At 43.2% G+C, this 21,450-nt stretch overlaps 1 protein-coding gene across 1 annotated transcript; it reads right to left on the bottom strand.

Annotated features, from left to right (window-relative positions):
* Positions 1-280: 280 nt before the first annotated feature.
* On the bottom strand, positions 281-14,752 carry LOC120915631 (nicotinamide N-methyltransferase-like). Its single transcript, XM_040326300.1, has 3 exons — positions 14,551-14,752; positions 11,507-11,714; positions 281-871 (listed from the first exon to the last, which is right to left on the bottom strand). The coding sequence occupies exons 1-3, from the start codon at positions 14,699-14,701 to the stop codon at positions 448-450; spliced, it is 783 nt and encodes a 260-aa protein (XP_040182234.1). The 5' UTR covers positions 14,702-14,752; the 3' UTR covers positions 281-447.
* Positions 14,753-21,450: the final 6,698 nt, after the last annotated feature.

Here is a 21,450-nt window from a genome sequence, read left to right as displayed (position 1 = left end):
CTGTAACATCATCAGCCCACGCTTCTCTGACTCTCAAAGTGAATCCAAGCAGGCTACTGTATGTAGGCACTCGGATTGGCAGAGGTTGTTACCCCAATCCCTCTGTATTCATTTGAATAGATCGCTCACCAGGATTGGCTAATAGGTATATACTGTATTTAGCCGAAGCTACATACAGTATTACCACACATCCAGCAGGCATCCGAGCAGCTGACCCGGCGTATAAGACGACCCCTGCTTTTTGGCCAGTTTTTTTAAGTGTTAGTACGGTCAACACACATTTATATTCTGAATGATCTTTATTAAGATAGCGATATTTGATAACACAATTTCACACATTATTTATTGCAAAATAACATTACTGACTTTAGCACAATTGCTGTGATTTCTGGCTGCCATTAGTAGATCATTACATAATTCTATTTGGCTCTATTTGGCTCCAATCATCTACTCCCCTTTGCGTCCTACAATGACTATAATAGCTTTATAATCAGTGAGATCGCTGACATTGCGTCTCCTCTGCACTGCACAGTAATCAATGGCTAAACCCACCTTACCAAAGGCGTTTTTCACAAACTCCTCATTACATTTAAAACTATGGAACCGTTCTGTTCCAGCAGTCCAGTAAGTTGCATCTAATATCGCAATAAGTAACAGTTGGCCTCCGGGTTTTAGCAGCTTTATTATCTTCTCCAGATTCTTCATGTATTCATCTTCATTTTTACTGATAACTTCCAGTATCACCGCACTGATAATACAATCAGCAAGTGGTAGTAGCACCGGGGAAGTTATGTTTTCCTCTTCAAAATCACATTTCAAAATCTGCTTGATGGACGACCTTAGGCGCATTTCTTTCTCCTGAAGTTGATCTCTGAAAGAAAAAAAAAATACATAATATGGACATTACAGGAAAGATTTCAATATACAGTCATGTGGTGTGATGAGCAACTCTGCCAACATTCAGTTAGACTGTAATTTGGCAAGTTAAAATAAAATTGTCATACTAGTGTAGCACTACCCCCGTAGGAGTTGCTGATGTCAGGGTGCCCCACTACTGCACAGCCAGTCACACAGCATTTCCTTGTATTCAGACACAGTGATCAGACCTTTGGCTTGTTTTCTGTTATTTTGTTAGGGGGTGATAACTTGGATGGTGTAAGGTAAGGGATTATGTGATACCCAAATTGAAAATGTCCAACAATTAAAACCAGGGACAACTTCCTCCCTATTTACAGATTTCTCTTCTTCCTTCCACCTGCACAAACTTGGTTCCCTTGTACAGCTCCTGCTGGCTCACTCCTGGGGGAACTTACAGGGCCAGATTCACAGAAGAGATACGACGGTGTATCTCCTGATACACCGTCGTATCTTTGAGAGTATCTATGCGGCTGATTCATAGAATCAGTTACGCATAGATAGCCCTAAGATCCGACAGGTGTAATTGACTTACACCGTCGGATCTTAGGCTGCAATTCTTTGGCCGCTGCTGGGTGGATTTCGCGTAGTTTTCCAGCGTCGGGTATGCAAATGAGCTTTTACGGCGATCCGCGAAGGTTTTCGCGTTTGTTACGTCATCGCTAGTAATTTTTTCCCATCGCAAAGTTAAGCATGCTTTTACATGGCTTAACTTTAGACGAGCCATGTTAAAGTATGGCCGTCATTCCCGCGTCGAATTTCGAATTTTTTTTGGGCGTAAGACGTCCGGGAATACGAAAGTACATCACTTCGCGCAAAGCACCGTGGGAATTTCAAAACGGAGCATGCGCAGTACGTCCGGCGCGGGAGCGCGCCTAATTTAAATGGTACACGCCCCATTTGAATTAGGTGGGCTTGCGCCGGACGCCTTTACGTTACACCGCCGTAAGTTTACACGCAAGTGCTTGGTGAATCAGGCACTTGCGCTGAAAACTTGCGGCGGTGTAATGTATAGACGATACGTTACGCTGCCGCAGTTATATGTGAATCTGGCCCACAGTCTCTAGTTAGTTCAGCAACAGCCCATTACAGGCTAGGAACAGTCCATTGGTAAAGTTGCAATGTGGAGTAAACGAAACGCGTCGGATCCACATAGATGCATGATGTCCATACAGATGATTTTATATATCTTTTACATTGTTCCCCTCAAGACTTTTCAATACCATCCAGCCCTTCCAGTGGCCTATGTTGTGTAGGACTTGTCTTCATCCCATGGTATGGCAAAGTACCATGGCGTCAATATGTATATGTGGTTTTTAGCATGCCTTGGGTATATGCAATTTTGTGTATACATTTTTTGTCACTGAATATGCTGTATAAGATCTCACAAGTTACAGTAATGTGTTCTTTGCAATGACTGCTTTTTGGTTTACATCTCTCATTCAGTCGCCCAAAATAAATTACTTTTGTTGGATATTATGTAAAAAACTATATACAACATACAAGCAATACTGTGCTTTATATCCTATGTGCTTACTCTATATAGTGATAGGCCTCATTCAAAGTCCCCCTGACCAAAATGTTCTTTCTTTCTGTCCAAGTTTGGAATGGAGGCCATTTACTGATGGTGCCACAAACCACATAATGTTTCTCTCTCAATGTGGAGTGAACAGCATCTCACACAACCTTCTGTCTCTTCTTAGAGGCTCGTCCCAGTTCACTTGGCTGCTTTCTCTTACCAGTCCTCCCAACTGACACACACATGGAGACTCCCCAGAGCAAGGTTGGATGAAGACTTGGCACACTACTGTCTTTAGGAGCACTGCTACAGCTGGCAGTCTCTCCCCTTGTCTGTCCATGCACTGTGTTGATCTACTCACTGTCTCTCCTTGCTCTCACTATCTCTCTGGATAGGGTCCCTCCAACTGCCTCCTGTGGTGGAATCCTTCCAGGTCAGCGTCCTGAACTCAAGCCCAAGGTAAAGCCCCTCCTGGCAGGGGTCCCTCAAGGTCCCCTGCAGGGTGTTCGCTGGGTGTTCACCCCAACAATCACCCTTCGATGTACTGTGCTCTGCACAGTGCATTCTGCTCCCTGATTGGGCAAAACTTTGCCCAGTCATGGCACAGTGTAAGCTGGTTGTTAAGAAGTGGGGCCAGGAAGCCGGCTGCAGCGTCCGTAACAACCGTTGAGTCATCAGCTATCAATGGGTTTCCCCGCTGACAGCTGAATAATAAAAAAAGTGCTGGTAACAAAATAAAGAAAAAATTGGCTTGGAGTCCCCCTCCCCTGTCCATACCAGGCCCTTTATGTCTGGTATGGATTTTAAGGGGAACCCAATGATAACATTTTAAAAACAAACAGCATAGGGTCCCCCCAACATCCATACCGGACCCTTATTTAAGCATGCAGCCAACAGGTCAAAAAAGGGGAGGGAACGAGTGAGCGCCCCCCTCCTGAACCATACCAGGCCACATGACCTCAATATGGAGGGGTGGGTGCTTTGGGGTGGCAGGGGCTCGTCCCCCACCCTATGTGAATGGGTATCGGGTACATTGTACCCCTACCCATTCACCAAAAAGTGTCAAAAAGTGAAGACCACAAGAAACAGTTTTTGACAAATCCTTTATTAGAAATAAATAATAAAAAAATAGTGTCCCTTGATGTAAATCCATTGTCAATCATGACGTCCGCCAGACCCCAAAAATTTAAAAAATAAAAAAAGCTCTCGCCTCCTGCGAGGCCTCCCACCGATTGCCCACTCTGCATTTTGGCAGTTCTTATATAAGCAAGGGGCGGGGCCACCCAGATACATCACCGAGGGTGGCACCCCTTCTGATGTCACGCCCCTTGCCTATATAAGAACTGTAAAAGCAAAGACCGGGGGGGGGGGGTCCCAGGAGGCAAGAGCTTTTTGAAATTGTTCTATTTTTCTGGTCGGGTGTCGTAAATGATGATGAATTTACATCGAGGGACAATATTTTTTAATTTTTTAATAAAGGACTTGTCAAAAACTGTTTCTTTTAGGTTATTACTTTATTATGCTTTTTTGGCGAATGGGTAGGGAGTAAGCCCCACTGCCTGCATAGCATACCCTGACAACCACAGCACAGGGTTGTTGGGAAGAGGCCCTTGTCCCCATCAACAATAGGGACAAGATGCTTTGGGGGAGGCAGAGCCATGAGGGCATGTGGCCTGGTATGGTTCAGGAGGGGGGGCTCGCTTGTCCCCTTCCCTTTCCTGACCTGCCAGGCTGCATGCTCGCATAAGGGTCTGGTATGGATTTTGGGGGGCCCTACTTCGTTTAATTATGGTGTGGTTTGGGGCCCATCCCTATCCTTTTGTAATGGTACAGTAGGTTAGTGGGATCATGTGATATTGGGGAACTGGGTGACATCTGCTTCTGAGTGGGGCAGAGGAGGGTATGAAATATAAGATTATACGATTTGTCAATATAATTGAAATAGAACTGGGGCAGCAGAGTATTATGCCGCGTACACACGATCGGTTAAACCGATGAGAATGGTCTGATGGACCGTTTTCATCGGTCAAAACCGATCGTGTGTGGGCGCCATCGGTTAGTTAACCATCGGTTAAAAAAAAGACAACTTGTTTTACGGTTAAAAATCCACGAATGCTCAGAATCAAGTTGACGCATGCTTGGAAGCATTAAATGAGAAAGGATTGGGAATAGAGAGGGAAAAGAAGGGAGGGCCAAAGAAAGAAAGAGGGAAAGAAAAAGGGAGGGGAAGGTTAGGATACAAAGGGATAGCACTCACATGGGCCGCATCCGTTTATATAGTGGAAGGAGAACAATAACTACAGGTAGATATTGATGGTCAGACTTTAAGGCCAAGGAAGTATGTTAAAAATAAAGTTTTAATATCATCAATATAATACAAAAAAGCACATAGTTCTAAAATACAAATACAAAAAATGACCACTGTATACAAAATCCTTAGAAGTCGCCGACGCACGTTTTGCCGTGGGGCTTCTTTAGGACGATGACAAGGATTTCGTGGAAAAGTGTGTAACAGAGAACAAGTGGTTATATAACAGATGGTCTCTCGATGGATGTAACCACAGGGCACGTATAGCAGGCGGTATAACACAACCGACAAGGAACTTGTCCTCAAATTTTGAAAGAATCTTGCAGTGACTTTGAGGTCAAAACAAAACGTATTTCAAACTTGGATTAGGCGTCACAGGTGTAGTTACACATCATCTGTACTAAAATCAGTGACCCTGCAGCCAACTGGGACAACAACAAGCTTGGAAGCATTGAACTTCGTTTTTTTCAGCGTGTCGTTGTGTTTTATGTCACCGCGTTCTGACACGATCGTTTTTTTAACCGATGGTGTGTAGGCGCGACGGACCATCAGTCAGCTTCATCGGTTAACCGATGAAAACGGTCCATCGGTTCGTTCTCATCGGATGGACTGATCGTGTGTACGCGGCATTAGAGACTAAAGTCTGGCAAGGCAACCCCATCCAAACCTGTAGGATTTTTTAAAGTGCGCCAGGACAAATAAAGTCTATTGGAGTCCCAGACAAAGGACCTAAGTATAGCTTCAAGATGTTTCAGAGGTACAGTAGATAGACAGGGGAGTGCCATAAATGGCACAGTATCTTAGGTAGCAGGATCATTTTGACCAGATGTATCCTTCCCATGACCCCTAGTGAAAGTCTGAATCTTAGCTTTAGCCATATTATAAAAGAGTTCAATATTGAGGGAGGTATAATTTGCAGGGGGCTTAGTAACTAGCACACCCAGATATTTTAGCTCATTTATCATCCCCACCAAACTGCTGAAGGAATGTGCCGACATCCTGGCACCACCCATCACACAGCTTATAAACCAGTCATTTAAGGAAGGCACAGTGCCATCCCTGTTGAAAGAGGGCACAATCCAGCCCATCTTGAAAAAAACTAACCTGGATCCCAAGGACCCAACTCACCGCCGTCCCATAACAGGCCTAAATGTTCTCTCCAAGATAATGGAGAAAGTAGTGGTACAACAGCTGCAACAGCATCTAGATACCCACAATCTACTGGATCCATTACAATCAGGCTTCCGTCCCGGACACGGGACAGAAACGGCCTTACTCAAAATATGGGACGATGCCCTCGAGGCCGCAAAACGAAGGAGAATCTTGTCTCCTGGTTCTGCTGGACCTAAGCGCAGCCTTTGACACGGTAGACCACAAACTGTTACTGATGCGACTAGCCAAGGTAGCAGAAGTCGCAGAAGGTGATTTACCATGGTTTTCTTCCTTTCTTGAAAACCGATCACAAACAGTTAAATTGGGTTCTTTCACGTCGGAAAAGCGCACGGTGTCATGTGGAGTCCCCCAAGGATCCCCCCTGTCACCGGTGCTTTTCAACATCTATCTTCGCCCTCTCTTTGATATTATCAGTAGCCAAGAACTACTCTATCACTCTTATGCAGACGATACGCAACTGTATTTTCGCATCTGCAACAAAAAGGATCATCATCCCAATTAAGAGAAATGTCTCTCTTTGATAGAAAACTGGATGACAAAGAGTTATCTTAAACTCAACAGTTCAAAAACAGAACTCCTTATGTTTCACGCCAGCCGAAAGAGTCAACTGGCAACAACCTGGACACCCCCGCCCATTTTGGGCCAAATCATCACCCCTAGCTCCAAAGTCTAAAGTCTCGGGGTCATCTTCGACACCTTCATGACAATGGACGCACAAATAGGGTCAGTAGTCAGCGGAGCGCACCATCTGTTGCGCCTACTACGCAGACTTATTCCATTTATCCCCAAAGAAGACGTAGCAGTCGTGGTGGGAACAATCGTGAATTCCAGACTGGACTATGCTAACGCCCTGTACCTCGGACTCCCAAAGTACCAAATCTCCCGTCTGCAAGTCGTTCAGAATACGGCCGCCAGACTGGTGACTGGGAAAAAAAATGGGAATCAATCTCACCTTCGTTGAGAACCCTTCACTGGCTGCCAGTAAAAGACAGAATTGCATTTAAAGCACTCTGCCTGACACATAAGTGCATCCATGGGAAGGCTCCGCAATATCTTTGCGACAAGATAGAACCTCACAATTCGAATCGCGTTCTGCGATCCACCGACCAAAATCTGGTCAGGGTACCAAAAACCAAATACAAGTCCAAAGGAGAAAGAAGGTTTGCTTTTCAGGGTCCTAGACTATGGAACGCTTTACCAACCAGCATTCGGTTGGAGGAAAACCACCTGACTTTCAGAAGACAGATTAAAACTCTGCTCTTTTGATGTCATGAGACACGAACAACTAGCGCCCAGAAGCGATTCAGTTCGCATGCGCCGCGCTTTATAAGTTTTTCATTCATTCATTCATTCATTCATTCACTAACCCTTGTCAGAGATAGAGGATCTTGATCACTGCGTGGCAGGAAGCTGTCAAGAGGCAAGATCTAGGATTTGTCCCAATTCATTTTGAGACCAGAAAATTTCCCAAAGTGTTCAATGGTCTGAAAAGTGTTTCGAAAAGGGGGGCCTAAGTCTGACATATAGAAGCATGTCATCTGCATACATACAAACAGTCTCAACTAAGGGGCCTATTCATAAATCATGTATAAAGGGGTTACATCACTAAGGGTTCTGCCACCAGAGCAAAAGGGGTAGGGAAAGTGGGCAGCCCTGTCCCCTTAGAGAGAGGGAAGGGAACACAGGTCCATTCATTAGCTAATAAATTCACAACAGAGACCTGTTGAAACCATAATATTGCATTCTTTGCCGAATCTAGCCCCACTCAACCAAATCAAAGGCCTTGTCTGCATCTATAAGCAACTAGAGCTCTTGTGCCAATGTCATCATGGGAGGCCTGTAGATTCATGAACAGACGTCTAAGATTAAAGTGATACTAAAGGTTGTTTTTTTTTTTATATAACAAACATGTCACACTTACCTCCACTGTGCAGTTTGTTTTGCACAGAGTGGCCCCGAATACCATTTTCTGGGGTCCCCCGGGGACTCTCGTGGTTCCTCCCCGCATTAGATAACCCCCTAGGCGGGCGCGTTCCCGAAGTCCAGCATTTGACGTCCATAGCTGTCGAATGCAGGACTCGGCCCCGCCCCCGGCGCTCGCATCATTGGATTTGATTGACAGCAGTGGGAGCCAATAGCTGCGCTGCTATCAATCTATCCAATCAAGAGCCGAGAACCCCAGGCATAGAGACAGCATGTCCTCGGTGTGGGAAATTCCAGGGCTCAGGTGAGTAAAACGGGGGGCCGGTGACTGACAGAAGTTTTTTTTTAACCTAAATGCATAGGAAGCATTACGGTGAAAAAACAAGAGGGTTTACAACCCCTTTAAGAGATCTCTAGGCATGAAGCCCAACTGATCTGAGTGGATCAAGGACAAAATAACTAATATCCAACCAAAAATTAAACTTTTCGGAACCCTCTCCCCCTTTGGTGACACATTTGGCACCTTTCAGGGGGAGGGGGGTGCAGATACCTGTCCAAGACAGGTATTTTGCACCCCCTTCCAGGCATAGACTACCGTGAGAGTCTACGCCACTTCCCGTCCCAACCCACCCCCCCTGCTGTCTCCTGGAAAACACACTGTTCCCAGGAGAGAGCAGCTGCAGATTGAAAAGGAAAGGTATTTTTTTTATAACATTCAATTACAATATGACTTGTATCGCAATTGTGCACGCTATATTATTTTTTCATTTGCTATTTTTTTTCCCCACACAAGTGGAGTTACCCTTAAAGGGGAGTTCCAGGCATTTTTCATGTTTATTAAAAACTAGCTGAATACCCGGCGTTGCCTGGTCTTCCTATCTTAACCTTTTGGGGAGGAAAATCATAGTAATATAAATATACCCATCTTTTATATAAGGGTGTAGGTAAGGGTTAATTTAACTGTCATATATTTTTATTTGGCATATAAGTAATATGTGTACCAGGTATTATTGAAATATCTCCAGGTGTACAGAAGTTATGTGGGAACATACATTTCCCATTGATTTGCATGGGACTTTAAACAAAAACCCTGACCCTCACAAATGGGGGTAGTTAAGGGATAAATTAACTATCCTATAGTTTAAGTGGACATATAAGTAACATGTGACCAAGTGTTATCGAAATATCTACAGCCGTTTGGAAGTTATGAAGTAACATGTATTTCTCATAGAGTTGAATGGGACTTTAAAGGAAAACCCCGACCATGGCAAATGGGGGTGGGTAAGGGTTAAACCACCTATCCTATGTTTGTTGCTGACATATAAGTAACATGTGTGCCAAGTTTCATGTTAATATCTTTAGCCGTTTGGACGTGATGCTGGAACATACATACATACATACATACACACAGTTGAGTTTTATATATATAGATCAGCAGCTACAAAAAGTGTAGCTGCTGGCTTTTGATAAACTTGCACTCACCTGCTCCACGTTCCAGCGACGCGCCAGCTGGAGCTCCGCTCCTCTCCCCCCTTCTCCGGCCAGCGTCCTCATTGCTACTGTGGGCACCCGGCCGTGACAGCTTTCGGCTTTACAGCCGGGCACTCACTGCACATGCGATCTGATTGGAAAGGCGATCACCTGGGACCTGTCCCAGGCGATCACCTACAGGGAGGGGCCGCCAAAAGGCGATATGACGTATCACCTTAGCGGCCCCTCGGCGAATGGAGGAAGTGGGACAGGATGTCCCACTCCTCCTGAAGCCCCCACTCCCCCCCCCCAAAAAAATGACATGCCAAATGTGGCATGTAAGGGGGCGAGGAGTGGATTAAGCGGAAGTTCTACTTTTGGGTGGAACTCCGCTTTAAGTGCTGAACTCAGAGGTAAATCTGTGTGGTTAAATATTACAAGACTGACGTAGCCCAAAGAAAAAAGTAAACTTGAGGCAAGATTAAGGTTCGATTCACATCTATGCATGTTGCCTTTGAGCGTTTCTGCAGTGCTTTTTGTGGTGCTTGCAGCGTTTTTGGACATGCGTTTTTACAGTGATTTGCTTCTTTTTTACACTGTATATAGCTGGTTGCTAAGGAGGGGGTCGGGAAACCGGGCACCGTCCCTAACAACCGATAAGTCATCAACTGTCAGCGGGTTTCTTCTTCTTTCTCTAGTCTTCCTCCATCTTATCCCGCATCTTCCTCCTCCGGGCTTCTCCTTCTCTCGCTGCTCTTCTCCCACTGCTTCTTCCTCCGCTCTTCTTCTTTCTTCTGTCTTCTTTGTCCGGTATTCTTCTTCCTCTACCTCCACCGACCCATTATCTAAGACATGCTTGACATCGGTACGGACATATCAGCGGGACGCAGCATCGGAGGAGGGTTGTCAGCGGGAGCGGGACGCAGCATTGGAGGAGAGTCGGCGGGAAGGATTCATTCATCCACCTTGAATGTGTGTATAGGGGCATTTGCTCAATATGGGCAGCCTAATACACCACTCTCATACACACCAGCTACTCCAACATATCTGGAAAGCACATCCACTAATTTCTGATCAAATACAAATAAACAGGATTTTATTTTATATCTACTCTATACTATATCTATAAATTTTAGGAGCCAGGATCATTCAACCCACTTTCTCTGAGCCCAGGTTGTGCTGGACCCTCCCCACTCTGTGACTGGACAGTGAAATGAGAAGCAGCACAGTGATGGTCTTGTCTCTCTGTCACTCTGCTCCTTTCTTCTATCACCACATGAACATGTGCTTTTCACAGTAGAGGAAAATGGTCTGGTTGGTCACATGATCGGCTCCCAGAGACTTTAGAGTATTGGAGGGACAACTGACTAAGGCTGCCCCATAGTAAGCCTATAGATTACGAGTAATCATTGCTCAAGGTTGATCTCCACCTGTACCACCTCCACTGCATAATACCAGGGGCTGGCCCTGTTCATTATGTGCTTCACAGTAGAGAAAAAAGGGTCTGGTCGGCCACACATCCAATAATATCACCTTAATTTAGACATATTCTAAAATAGACACTCCACAATGTACAGGCTGTGAAGCGTGTAATGAACGGGGCCAGCACCTTGTAGTGGAGGCGGTACAGGTGGAGACCGACCTTGAGCAGTGATTCAGTAGTAGCAGTAGTCGGTCTGGAAGGGAGAGCCCTCAGAATAGGTAAGCATAGGCATCATTCCTTTACAGGATAGTTAGTATAGGGCTTAGGATTGGGGTGAGAGCAAGGTTAAGTTTAAATGTGACTGGACTTCTACTTTACACAATGTGAATAGGCTTTTTCAGCACAGTAGATAAGGAGAGCCTAAATAAAATCATTATAAAGAGCTGAGAGCTCCATCTGCTGGATAAAAACATGGGGCCAGATTCACAGCCGAGATACGACAGAGTATCTCAGATACTCCGTCGTATCTCTCAGAGTATCTATGCGATAGAGTATCTACGATACGTTACGCCGCAGCAGTTCTTTGTGAATCTGGCCCATAGATTTCAACTTTCAAATACAATATTTCAAAGTTACCTGACTAAAAACATGAAAAAAAAAGGTTATATTTTAAGAAAACGTAATAAATTAAACATACTCAAAAATAATAGACGTTGCCGTTAAAGAAACCTGAAAGAAAAGTCAGGAAGTGAGGAATCATTAGGGGACAAGTCACCTCGTTCCTTCTAACTCAGCTGCGGCTGATGATGTATGCGACCAATCATATGCTCCGGTACGGTCATGTAGCCATCTGTTCAGTTCCATGATACATCTCTCTTGGAATTTTAATAGGATAATTTTTTTGAAGAAATTGGAGGCGGAATAAAGATGGTGAATGGCGGAACCAAGGCTGATATCAATCAAAAACGTACCCTTAACTCGACCTGCAGGAATATTAGAGATTCAGATGTTATCTTAGCCAAAACTAATTTCACTGCCAAAAAAGAGATTTCACCTTTTCACAACATTTGGCATTTAATGACACTGCTAGGTGAAAATAGCTTTAAAAAATCGTTCCCAACCAATATATAATATGGCTCTGGGATTTCCTGCTAGGCCAGCCACGATTATCTGTCACATTATCCTCCATATATGAAAGCGCCAGATGAGCAAGGAGCAGAGAGAGAGAGAGAGAGAGAGAGAGAGAGAAAGGAGAGTATAAGGAGATGCCACTTTGGAGGAGTGTGACTTTGTTGCGTCTTTGGCTTTGACCATGTGACTGCGTGTGCTCTACAAAGTTGCACACGCATGTATATGATTCAGGTGTGACTTTCATGCAACTTTTGAGGGTTTACATTGAAGTCTATGGCCCTCATGTTGCATAAAAGTCTGACCAAACTAGTACTGGAACTACTTCAAAGTCGCTGTGACTTTAAGGCCTCATGCACACAGTGCGTTAAAAAAAATCATTGGCGTTAATGCACATTTAGCTGTGTTGAGCTGTGTTGGCATTTAGCAGTGTTTCTCTGCCCTCTTCTATTTTGCACTCCTAAATCCAATTACTACAGCATTAACATGCATTTAGCCACGTCAGGCATTTTTACAGCCATAGCGTGCGCACAGGGTGTGCCAGGTGTGCCTGGGCACACCCTAATCACCCTGTGCTGGCTAGATTCCCCCAGCTGCTTGGCTACAGAGAAAGGGACTGGGGAATCTCTGTCCTCAGTCCCTTTCTTTGTCTAAAAAGTGAGACATCAGGGGCTTGTTCAGACCCTTAATATTTCACCAATGGGGAACCGAAAAAAATTGTAAAAAAAATATTTAAAATATTACTGTATAAAAATATTATAAACAATAATGCAATTTAAAAAAATGTAATAATAAAAAAACTCTGACACCAACCTCTGCCCTACTGACCTCGTTCACTGCTCTACTGATGCTGTACATTGCCCTACTGCCCTATATATTTATATACACACACACATGTGTCAAAAGGGAGACATCAGGGGCCCGTTTAGACCCCTAATATTTCACCAAAGCCCCCAATGCGAAACCTAAAAAAATTGTAAAAGAAAAATAATAAAAATGATTGTATAAAAATATTATAAAAAATAATGCAATTGTAAAAATGTAATAATAATAATAAAAAAATAAAAATAAACTACTGACACCAACCTCTGCCCTACTGACCTCATCCTCTGCTCTACCGATGCTGTCCAATGTCCTACTGCCCTATATATTTATACACACACACACATGCATGTGTGTTTAAGCTTTGGGGTGCACATCCTGATGCAATAGGCTGCGCACACCTATGTTTACAGCTGTAACGCTGCTGCTCAAGAACACGCTTTTTGCAGCTTGAAAACGCCTATGCCACTAAAAGCTCCTAAAAGACTTTGTGGACACATAGAATAACATGGAGAGATGTTTTTACTCTGAAAAAAAAAAAAATGCATGACGCTCCTAAAAGCGGAAGGAAAAAAGTCCTGTGTGCATGAGTCTTAATGAGTCTTAATGAGTCTTATGAACGGCACTCATTGGAAAACATGGGGTGCAGCTTGTCATATGACTTTGGGGTCCAAAGTTGCATGCCATACGTCACTCCCGCGTGTGCGCGCAGGAGATTTAAATTCGGCAAGGTCCGGCGGCTGCCGGTCCTTTCGCCGTGAATTCCCCCCTGCGCATGTGCCGCTGCAATCAGCGGTGCATTGCGAGGGGAATATCTCCTAAACCATACAGGTTTAGAAGATATTCTTTATACCTACAGGCAGAGCTTTTTTTCTCAGAAAATAGGTGCAGGAACTCAACCACGACCCCGTTCAGATTTCAAAAACAGTAGAAGGGTCTTAAAGGGGCATTAAATACCAGGATTGCATTACATACAGAATGCAGAGTTCAGGGGGTTACACACAGAGTGCAGAGCTGTGACTTGTAAACACAGAAACCAGACTTCTGTGTTTACAAGTGATTGTGGTGAGCAGGCACCAAAGGGTCTGAGCTAGAGGTGGTGGAACTGAGTTCCCCCAAGTTCCCCCAGAAAAAAAGCCCTGCCTACAGGTAAGCCTTATTATAGGCTTACCTGTAGGTAAAAGTGAAAAAAGTGGGTTTACAACCACTTTAAGCTAGTGCATTGTTGGTTCACTTACCTTTTCCTTCGATTTCCCTTCTAAATGTTTTTTTTCCTTGTGTGAATTTCTCACTTCCTGTTCCTCCTCAGTAAGCTATTCTGGCTGACTAACCTCCATGGATGATGGGAGCAAGCTTACCGAGGAGCAACAGGAAGTGAGAAATTCAGACAAAGAAAAAAAAACATTTAGAAGGGAAATTGAAGGAAAAAGTAAGTGAACTAACAATGCACTAGCTTAAACCTATTTAGAAAATAAAAAACAAACCTTTACAACCCCTTTAATTACCCAAAGGTAGGCTTCATTCAACCAATTATACTAAATCAGAAGGGCGATTGGTCGCTCCAGAGGAAACCCAACTTTTTTGTGTTGATCTTTGTTATTTATTACAAATTCAATTTAATTTCATGTACCTCAGGTTGTAACACAACAAAATGTGGAAGAGCCCAAAGTGAGGTGAATAACTTTTTCTATAGAAACAGCTTGATTTTTGAGCAAGAAAAAAGCATTCCCCCTCTACCAGCAATAGGAAGCTGTGAGGACAGAGCTATGGGGACTCCACTCATGTGAGTGATACTCTTAGATTTTTTAACAAAATTATAATGTACATTAGTCTTTTTTGGTTGAAAATATCAATCTATGCTGTACATACCGGTTCTGAACAGATAGTGAAAACACGCCATTGGAAATTTTAAAGTATCCTCTGCAAAGACCATCTCCTCCTTATTAGAGAAATATAAATCCAGAAAATTTCTGGAATCCATTCCATGTACATGATAGAGTTTAGGTGTTGTGCAATCCATCGTCTTGCAATGCTGAACTTCACCTCTTTGATTTCTGAATTCAACTAAGCTTTAATGTTGGAGTTCTATTTATATTCTTTTGAAATAAAGTGTTTACATTTCATTGTAATATAATCATAAAATATATTTATAAAGCAGTCATGGGGATAGTGCTGACTGAGGTATGACTGTCACCTGAGTTTGCAAAGGTTTCACCACTTTAAAACCAGGCTTTTTTTTATTATTATTATTTGTTGTTTTCAAGTAAAAATTTGTATTTTTTGCTAGAAAATTACTTAGAACACCCAAATATTATACAGTGGATAAAATAATTATTTGATCCCCTGCAGATTTTGTAAGTTTTTCCACTTACACAGAAATGAAGGGTCTATCATTTTTTATCATATGTGTATTTAAAAACAAAAAAATGACTAAACAAACACATAAAACAAATGCTATAAATTGAGTTGCAGTTCAGTGAGTGAAATAAGTATTTGATCCCCATGTAAGACTTAGTACTTGGTGGAGAAAACCGTGTTGGCAAGCACAGAGGTAAGACGTTTCTTGTAGTTGGTTACCAGGATTCATAGTTGCCAACCCCCCCAAAGTGCAAAAATGCCCAAATTTACAAACAGCTACATTTTTTTACTTGTAAAAATCATGAAATTTACTGACAGAGCCAAAATGCCAGTTTTCAGTGCTAAACAGTGGGGATATCAATATTTACACTATAAACATGTGTTTAAGTTAAACAAATGTCAAAAACACAGAGTTCATCTTTACATCAGAGTCTGCAGGATTCCCCCCTACAGTGCAAGGGAATTCTGATGTAAAGGGGAGTTCTGAAGATCATGATCTTAGGCAGAACTCTGATGACAAGGGGGAGGGGGGCTCCTCTGGTCCCCAGATACCATCTTTTATCAGAGTCCACTGTATTCCCATTTACATCACAGTTCCCACTTACATTAGGGTCTGCAGAATTGCCCTTAAAAAGTGCATTTTATATACATCTATATAGATCAGACCAAAATGAAGGACAAATGAGGAGGAAAGAGGGCAAGAGTGACATTGCTACAAATCAGGGTCAGTCCCTCGAAATCAGGGACAGTTGGGATCTATGGGCCAGATTCACGTAGAATCGCGGCGGCGTAACGTATCGTAGATACGTTACACCGCCGCAAGTTTTCATCGCAACTGCCTGATTCACAAAGCACTTGCGATGAAAACTACGCCGGCAGCCTCCGGCGCAAGGCGGGCCAATTCAAATGGGCGTGTGCCATTTAAATTAGGCGCGCTCCCGCGCTGGACCTACTGCGCATGCTCCGTTTCGCAATTCCCGTCGTGCTTTGCGCGCCGTGACGTCATTTTTTCGAACGGCGACGTGCGTAGCGTACTTCCGTATTCCCCGACGTGTTATGCAAACGACGTTAAATTTTTAATTTCGACGCGGGAACGACAGCCATACTTCAGACAGCAATACGTTTGCTGACTAAAGTTAGGGCACCCAAAACGACGACTAAATTTGCGACGGGAAACTAGACTAGCGGCGACGTAGCGAACGCGAAAATCCGTTGTGGATCGCCGTAACTCCTAATTTGCATACCCGATGCTGGTTTATGACGCAAACTCCCCCCAGCGGCGGCCGCGGTACTGCATCCTAAGATCCGACAGTGTAAAACAATTACACCTGTCGGATCTTATGGATATCTATGCGTAACTGATTCTATGAATCAGTCGCACAGATAGAAACAGAGATACGACGGCGTATCAGGAGATACGCCGTCGTATCCCCTTTGTGAATCTGGCCCTATGAAAAGACTCTCATTTACTCTTAAAAGCAAAAGAGGAAAAAAAAATACCCTTTGACTTAAAAAAAAATAAAAATCATGTCTTAAAAGTATAACTAAAGGCGAAACTTTTAGCTTTAGATAGAATGGATTTGAATGCTTGTCAGTTTTTATTGCTGTCTGTGCTCCCCGGTAAAGAGATTCACCCTCTCCAATTGTCGTGTTTACCATTATCATTGAAAGTGAAAGTAAAAGAAAATCTTGGGTTGTCCCCAGAAAAGTAATAGAGGGGAAATCTTCCCATAAGGACACTAGTTCTGGTGACCTGGGGGTCCCCAAGGAATTCCCTTAGTTCGTAGGCATTTTCTCTCACTCCCTGGCTATGGGACAGGAAGTGAAGGGAAATCTCCGCAATGGGACACGGATGGCAAAAAATCCAACTGGGGATATAACCCTCCCTTGCTCTATCCAAAATGGAAAAAAAGTTTTGCCTATATTTTTCCTATTAACCTGAGAACCGGAAGTCAGGGGAGGGCTGGGCTGGGGGGCAGGGGGCAATTGCCTCCCAGGCCGCCCTAACTTATGTTAAAAATTCCCGCTACCATTTTATTTTTTATTCTGGTCTTGGAAGTCGGGCCGACCACTAGCTGTTGCATTCCAGGAGTTGTAGTCCACATTCAAGCTTCCGGTGGGTGGAAAACAGAGCAGCACAGAGAAAACTACAACATTCTTGGAAGCAGGCAGAGGCAGGTCATGCCAGGGAGTCGGAATGCAGGGCTGGCCGCTGGCTGCAACTTGACCCCAGGACCAGGAGCATTACCCCCCAGGAGGCCGTGGCGTGCAAGGAACTGCTGAGCTGAGATCACTGAGGTGAGAGACCCGGACACCCCTAGCTGACCCACATACACCCCATGTAACCTGTCCCAGTGATCAGGCTGCATTGTTGGGCACTGGAGTTGGCTGCACCGGTGAGGCTGCATTGAAAAACCAGATGGGCCATGGATGGTGAGCTAATTCGGTGGTTCAATGACTAGACTTGCACCCCAGGCCTAAGGCTGCCAGCCCTCCCCTGCCAGAACTAATATTATATTAACCACTTGCTGACTGTGCTATTGCCAAATGATGGCTACAGTGCGGCTGGCTAGTTTGTCCTCCCATGATCACGTATGTAGTGCGCTCACTGCAGTGTGTGGGCAGCGCGCTCTATGATCACTGTGTCACACAAATTGAGCTAAAGGGCCAATCACAGCGGCCTTTTACCATGTGATCAGCTGTGTTAAAATAAAGGAGATATGAGCTCATAGTATTGTCTTTGTATAACGAAACCAAAGGGCTTATTCACAATTCCAATGGTATTGTATATCTTAAATAATATTGTTTCGTTCATAATATGTATCTGTGTAGTTAACATATATAAACCCCTTTGATACATATATATCATTATGGTAAAAGGGTCACAAATATAAGATCCTATAATAGTTAAAAGCATTAAAAACTGCTTAACTTACATTCCAATGAATTCAGCTTCAAGGAATTCAACAAACCCTTAGTTAATTATGTGGGGTTTATTTTTCCCAATACATAAATTTAAGCCAGCCGCCAGGATGGCTGAGCAAGTTGACAGTTTTTGACAATTAATTGTGTTTTGCGAAGCCTAAATCACAGGGTATCATAAATTATCTTTGACTTAGTATGAAAATAATATTAGAAGTCATTCCTTATACAAGACTGCCCTCTGGTGGTGAAAATAGTTATTACTCAAGATGGCCGCATACTAGGTTGTCAAGGTAACCTACCAAAACACATTGTCATTTGACATCATCAATTACATAGTAATGAGACACACACACTTTTGGGGGGGGGGGGTAAAAGTAAGAAGGCATCAGGGAGAAGGGATCTCTGGCTACACCTCGCTATATCTTGGGCAGGAAGGAGCTATGAGGAATCTCCGAAGGTAGGGAGAGCTATCTCTCTCGCTGGCTCTACATCTGAATCTGACGGGGATCTCTCTGGAGACTGAAGCTGGGAGGAGGAGATCTTGAAACGCAAAAATGTAGGGGTTGGAAGGAGTCTTATGGGATTCATCATTACCTTATGTGAAGCTTCTCAGACAGACAGAACTGGTAAAGTATAAATCTTTTAGTTTTACCTTTTTGGTAATTGAATTGTTTTTGCATACACATAACTAAAACCATTTAAATATATATGGCAGAGCAAATGTTGAAGTTGTATTATTTTTAACTGCAGTATGAAATAATTATATTCCAAATATTAAGAGACATACACCGATTTGGTTGTCTTTAAAAAGCTTAAGCTAAAGCCTGTACAATGGTTTTGATGGGAAGTATGTGTAAAATAGATTCATTCTAAATTAAACATAAGCTTTGATCAAAGTATCTAGCTGTGTACAATATAACAGTTTTTGTTTGTCCATTTAAGAGTGTAAGGAGAAGATCTGTTTATTTGATAAGAGATTACATAGTGTTAAGGTAAACAAGATTAATGACATAAGTCAACCCAAGTCTTAAAGGGGTTGTAAAGGTAAAAAATGTTTTCCCTAAATAGCTTCCTTTACCTTAGTGCAGTCCTCCTTCACTTACCTCATCCTTCCATTTTGCTTTTAAATGTCCTTATTTCTTCTGAGAAATCCTCACTTCCTGTTCCTGTTCGGTGTGTAGTTACAGGCAGAAGAACAGGAAGTGAGGATTTCTCAGAAGAAATAAGGACATTTTAATTTGCACTGTATTTTAGTTAATAAATATATATGTTTTAAATATCATTTGCATCACTTGTTTTCAAAATAGCATGGATAAACAAACTTAAATTTCTTGTTTGTATTGTAGGAAAATTGTAAATCTCCCAAAAACAAGGTTTGCATATTTCCATAAATACACTACTATTTTATTATTTCAGTATAAACATTCTGACAAGGGCATGCGGCCTGGTACGGTTTAGGAGGGGGCACTCTCTCATCCCTCCCCTTTTTCTACAGCCTGCCCGGTGCATGCTCTGATAAGGAGCCTGGTATCAATCTGGGGGGACCCCCACACCATTTTTTTTTAAATGTGGGCGTGGGGTTCCCCTTAAAATCCATATAGGACCCGAAGGGCCTGGTATGGATTGGGGGGACCCCCCACAATTGAAAAAAAAATTATGTATGTTGCTGGGATCCGACAATACATTACAGCCGCGAGCAGCTTTACATTTATGTTTTTTCCTTTAGAAATGTGATTTTGCTGCTCTCCTTTATTATATTATGAACGGCCTTACATAGTGTGGGGCGAAGACTAAGCCATGATTGGCCAAAGGCACTCTGCCCTTGGCTCTCACAGCAGGGCGCGCTGTGATTGTCTAAAGCATGCAGGTCAGGTGAATGCTTTGGCCAATCAGCAGACGTCAATGCACTGTGATTTTCCCATAATGTTTTAACGGGCTCATCCCTAATTACAAAAAACCCAGAGTTGATAGCAGATGTGGAAGCAAGGGATAACTTGGGAAACAAGGCAATTATGGTACGTTGACTGTAAATCATAGGAAAAGTAGACACAAGGGTAGGATATGTACAGTACATAAAAATTCAAGAGAGTAAATTTTACCAAACTGTGCTCCACACTCCATGACGTTAAATGTGAGGATATCCTAGAAACAAAAAACATGGAGGAAAAGTGGGAATGCTTTAAGGACATTTAATTAATGGCGTTAGCCAGTGTATTCCATTGTGTAACAAATTGTGTTGGGGGGCGAACGGTTCGGCTCTGAGCATTGGCTGTTCGCCTGTTCAGTGAACATCCTAATTGCTGGAGCGTTTGACCGTTTGTTCTGCCTGCCAAATAACCACAATGCACTGCGCCACCGCAGAGTGCATTGGAAGCCATGATTGGCTGAAGCAATGAAAGCTTTACCCAATCACGCAATTGAGCTGTGGCCTGCCCTGCATCCAGTACGCTTTCCAAACAGGCATTCAGTGCTGCCGGAGGTCTTGTGACAGATAAGAGACTGCGTCTGTCCACAGACTCCGTGGACTGGCTGACATGTATCAAAATGAATCAGGCCTGAATTAGCAGCAGCTATCAGGCCCCTAATGCCGATGTCACTGATTAAGTGCTTTCTGGACCTGGACTCTGAAAGATTGTCTAGGCTGCCTAGCTTTGTGGGTGTTGATTTCATCTGGGAGAAGTTTTTTGGTGTAGGTTTCATGAGCACAATTAACACCCAAGGACCAATTTTCCCCCATCTGTTTGACAGGTGCATATCATTTACATTTTTGACAGCAAGGCCAATAATTGCCTGTAATTGTTCTGAAACATATTGGCTTTTTATAGATAAATAAGACACACAGTGGTGTTTATTAGATACAGGTATAACAATATTATTTCAATATTGATCTGCATTAATATTAATGCAAACTTATGTCACGTACACATGACCAGTTTTTCTGTCGGAATTCCGCTTAAACTGTCTTGCATACACACGGACACACCAAATTCCGACTGTCAAAAACGAGGCTAGAAAAATTAAGTTCAATGCTTCCGAGCATGCGTAAAATTGTTTCCGAGCATGCATGTCTTTTTCTCTGTCGGAATTCCATACAGACAAACGGAACATGTTCTCTTCCTAAGTCCGTCGGAATTTCCAATGCAAAAAGTCCAATGGGGCATACACACGGTCGGAATATCCAATGAAAAAAATCGGAAATTCCGACTGTGTGTATGCGGCATAACATTTCTGACTTCACAGATGCAGTGCTGTCTGACTGCCACTTGTTGTCTGTAGATGCTTTGTAACTTTTGCACACAGAGATGAATGCTGTTGGTTCCAATCATCTACAAGCTGCGATGAACATAATGGCGATATAATCGGTGAGATCGCTAACATTGAGTCTAATTTGTACTGCAAAGTAATCAATGGCTAACACCAGTTTAATAGGAGCATTTTTTTTACAAAGTCCTGATTGGATCTGTTCCTCTCCAACAACCATGTAAG

The sequence above is a fragment of the Rana temporaria genome, chromosome 10, assembly GCF_905171775.1.
Source record: "Rana temporaria chromosome 10, aRanTem1.1, whole genome shotgun sequence".
Taxonomy (NCBI): domain Eukaryota; kingdom Metazoa; phylum Chordata; class Amphibia; order Anura; family Ranidae; genus Rana; species Rana temporaria.
Note: the sequence above shows the minus strand (reverse complement) of the source record. Positions and strands in the feature narration are given on the sequence as shown.

Excerpts from the sequence above, each read along its gene's own strand:
- LOC120915631 (XM_040326300.1), bottom strand. The coding sequence starts at position 14,701 with ATGGATTGCACAACACCTAAACTCTATCATGTACATGGAATGGATTCC. Across the intron at positions 11,715-14,550 it reads TCACTATCTGTTCAGAACCG|GTCGAGTTAAGGGTACGTTT; the intron begins GTATGTACAGCA and ends ATATTCCTGCAG. Across the intron at positions 872-11,506 it reads GCTGAGTTAGAAGGAACGAG|AGATCAACTTCAGGAGAAAG; the intron begins GTGACTTGTCCC and ends TTTTTCTTTCAG.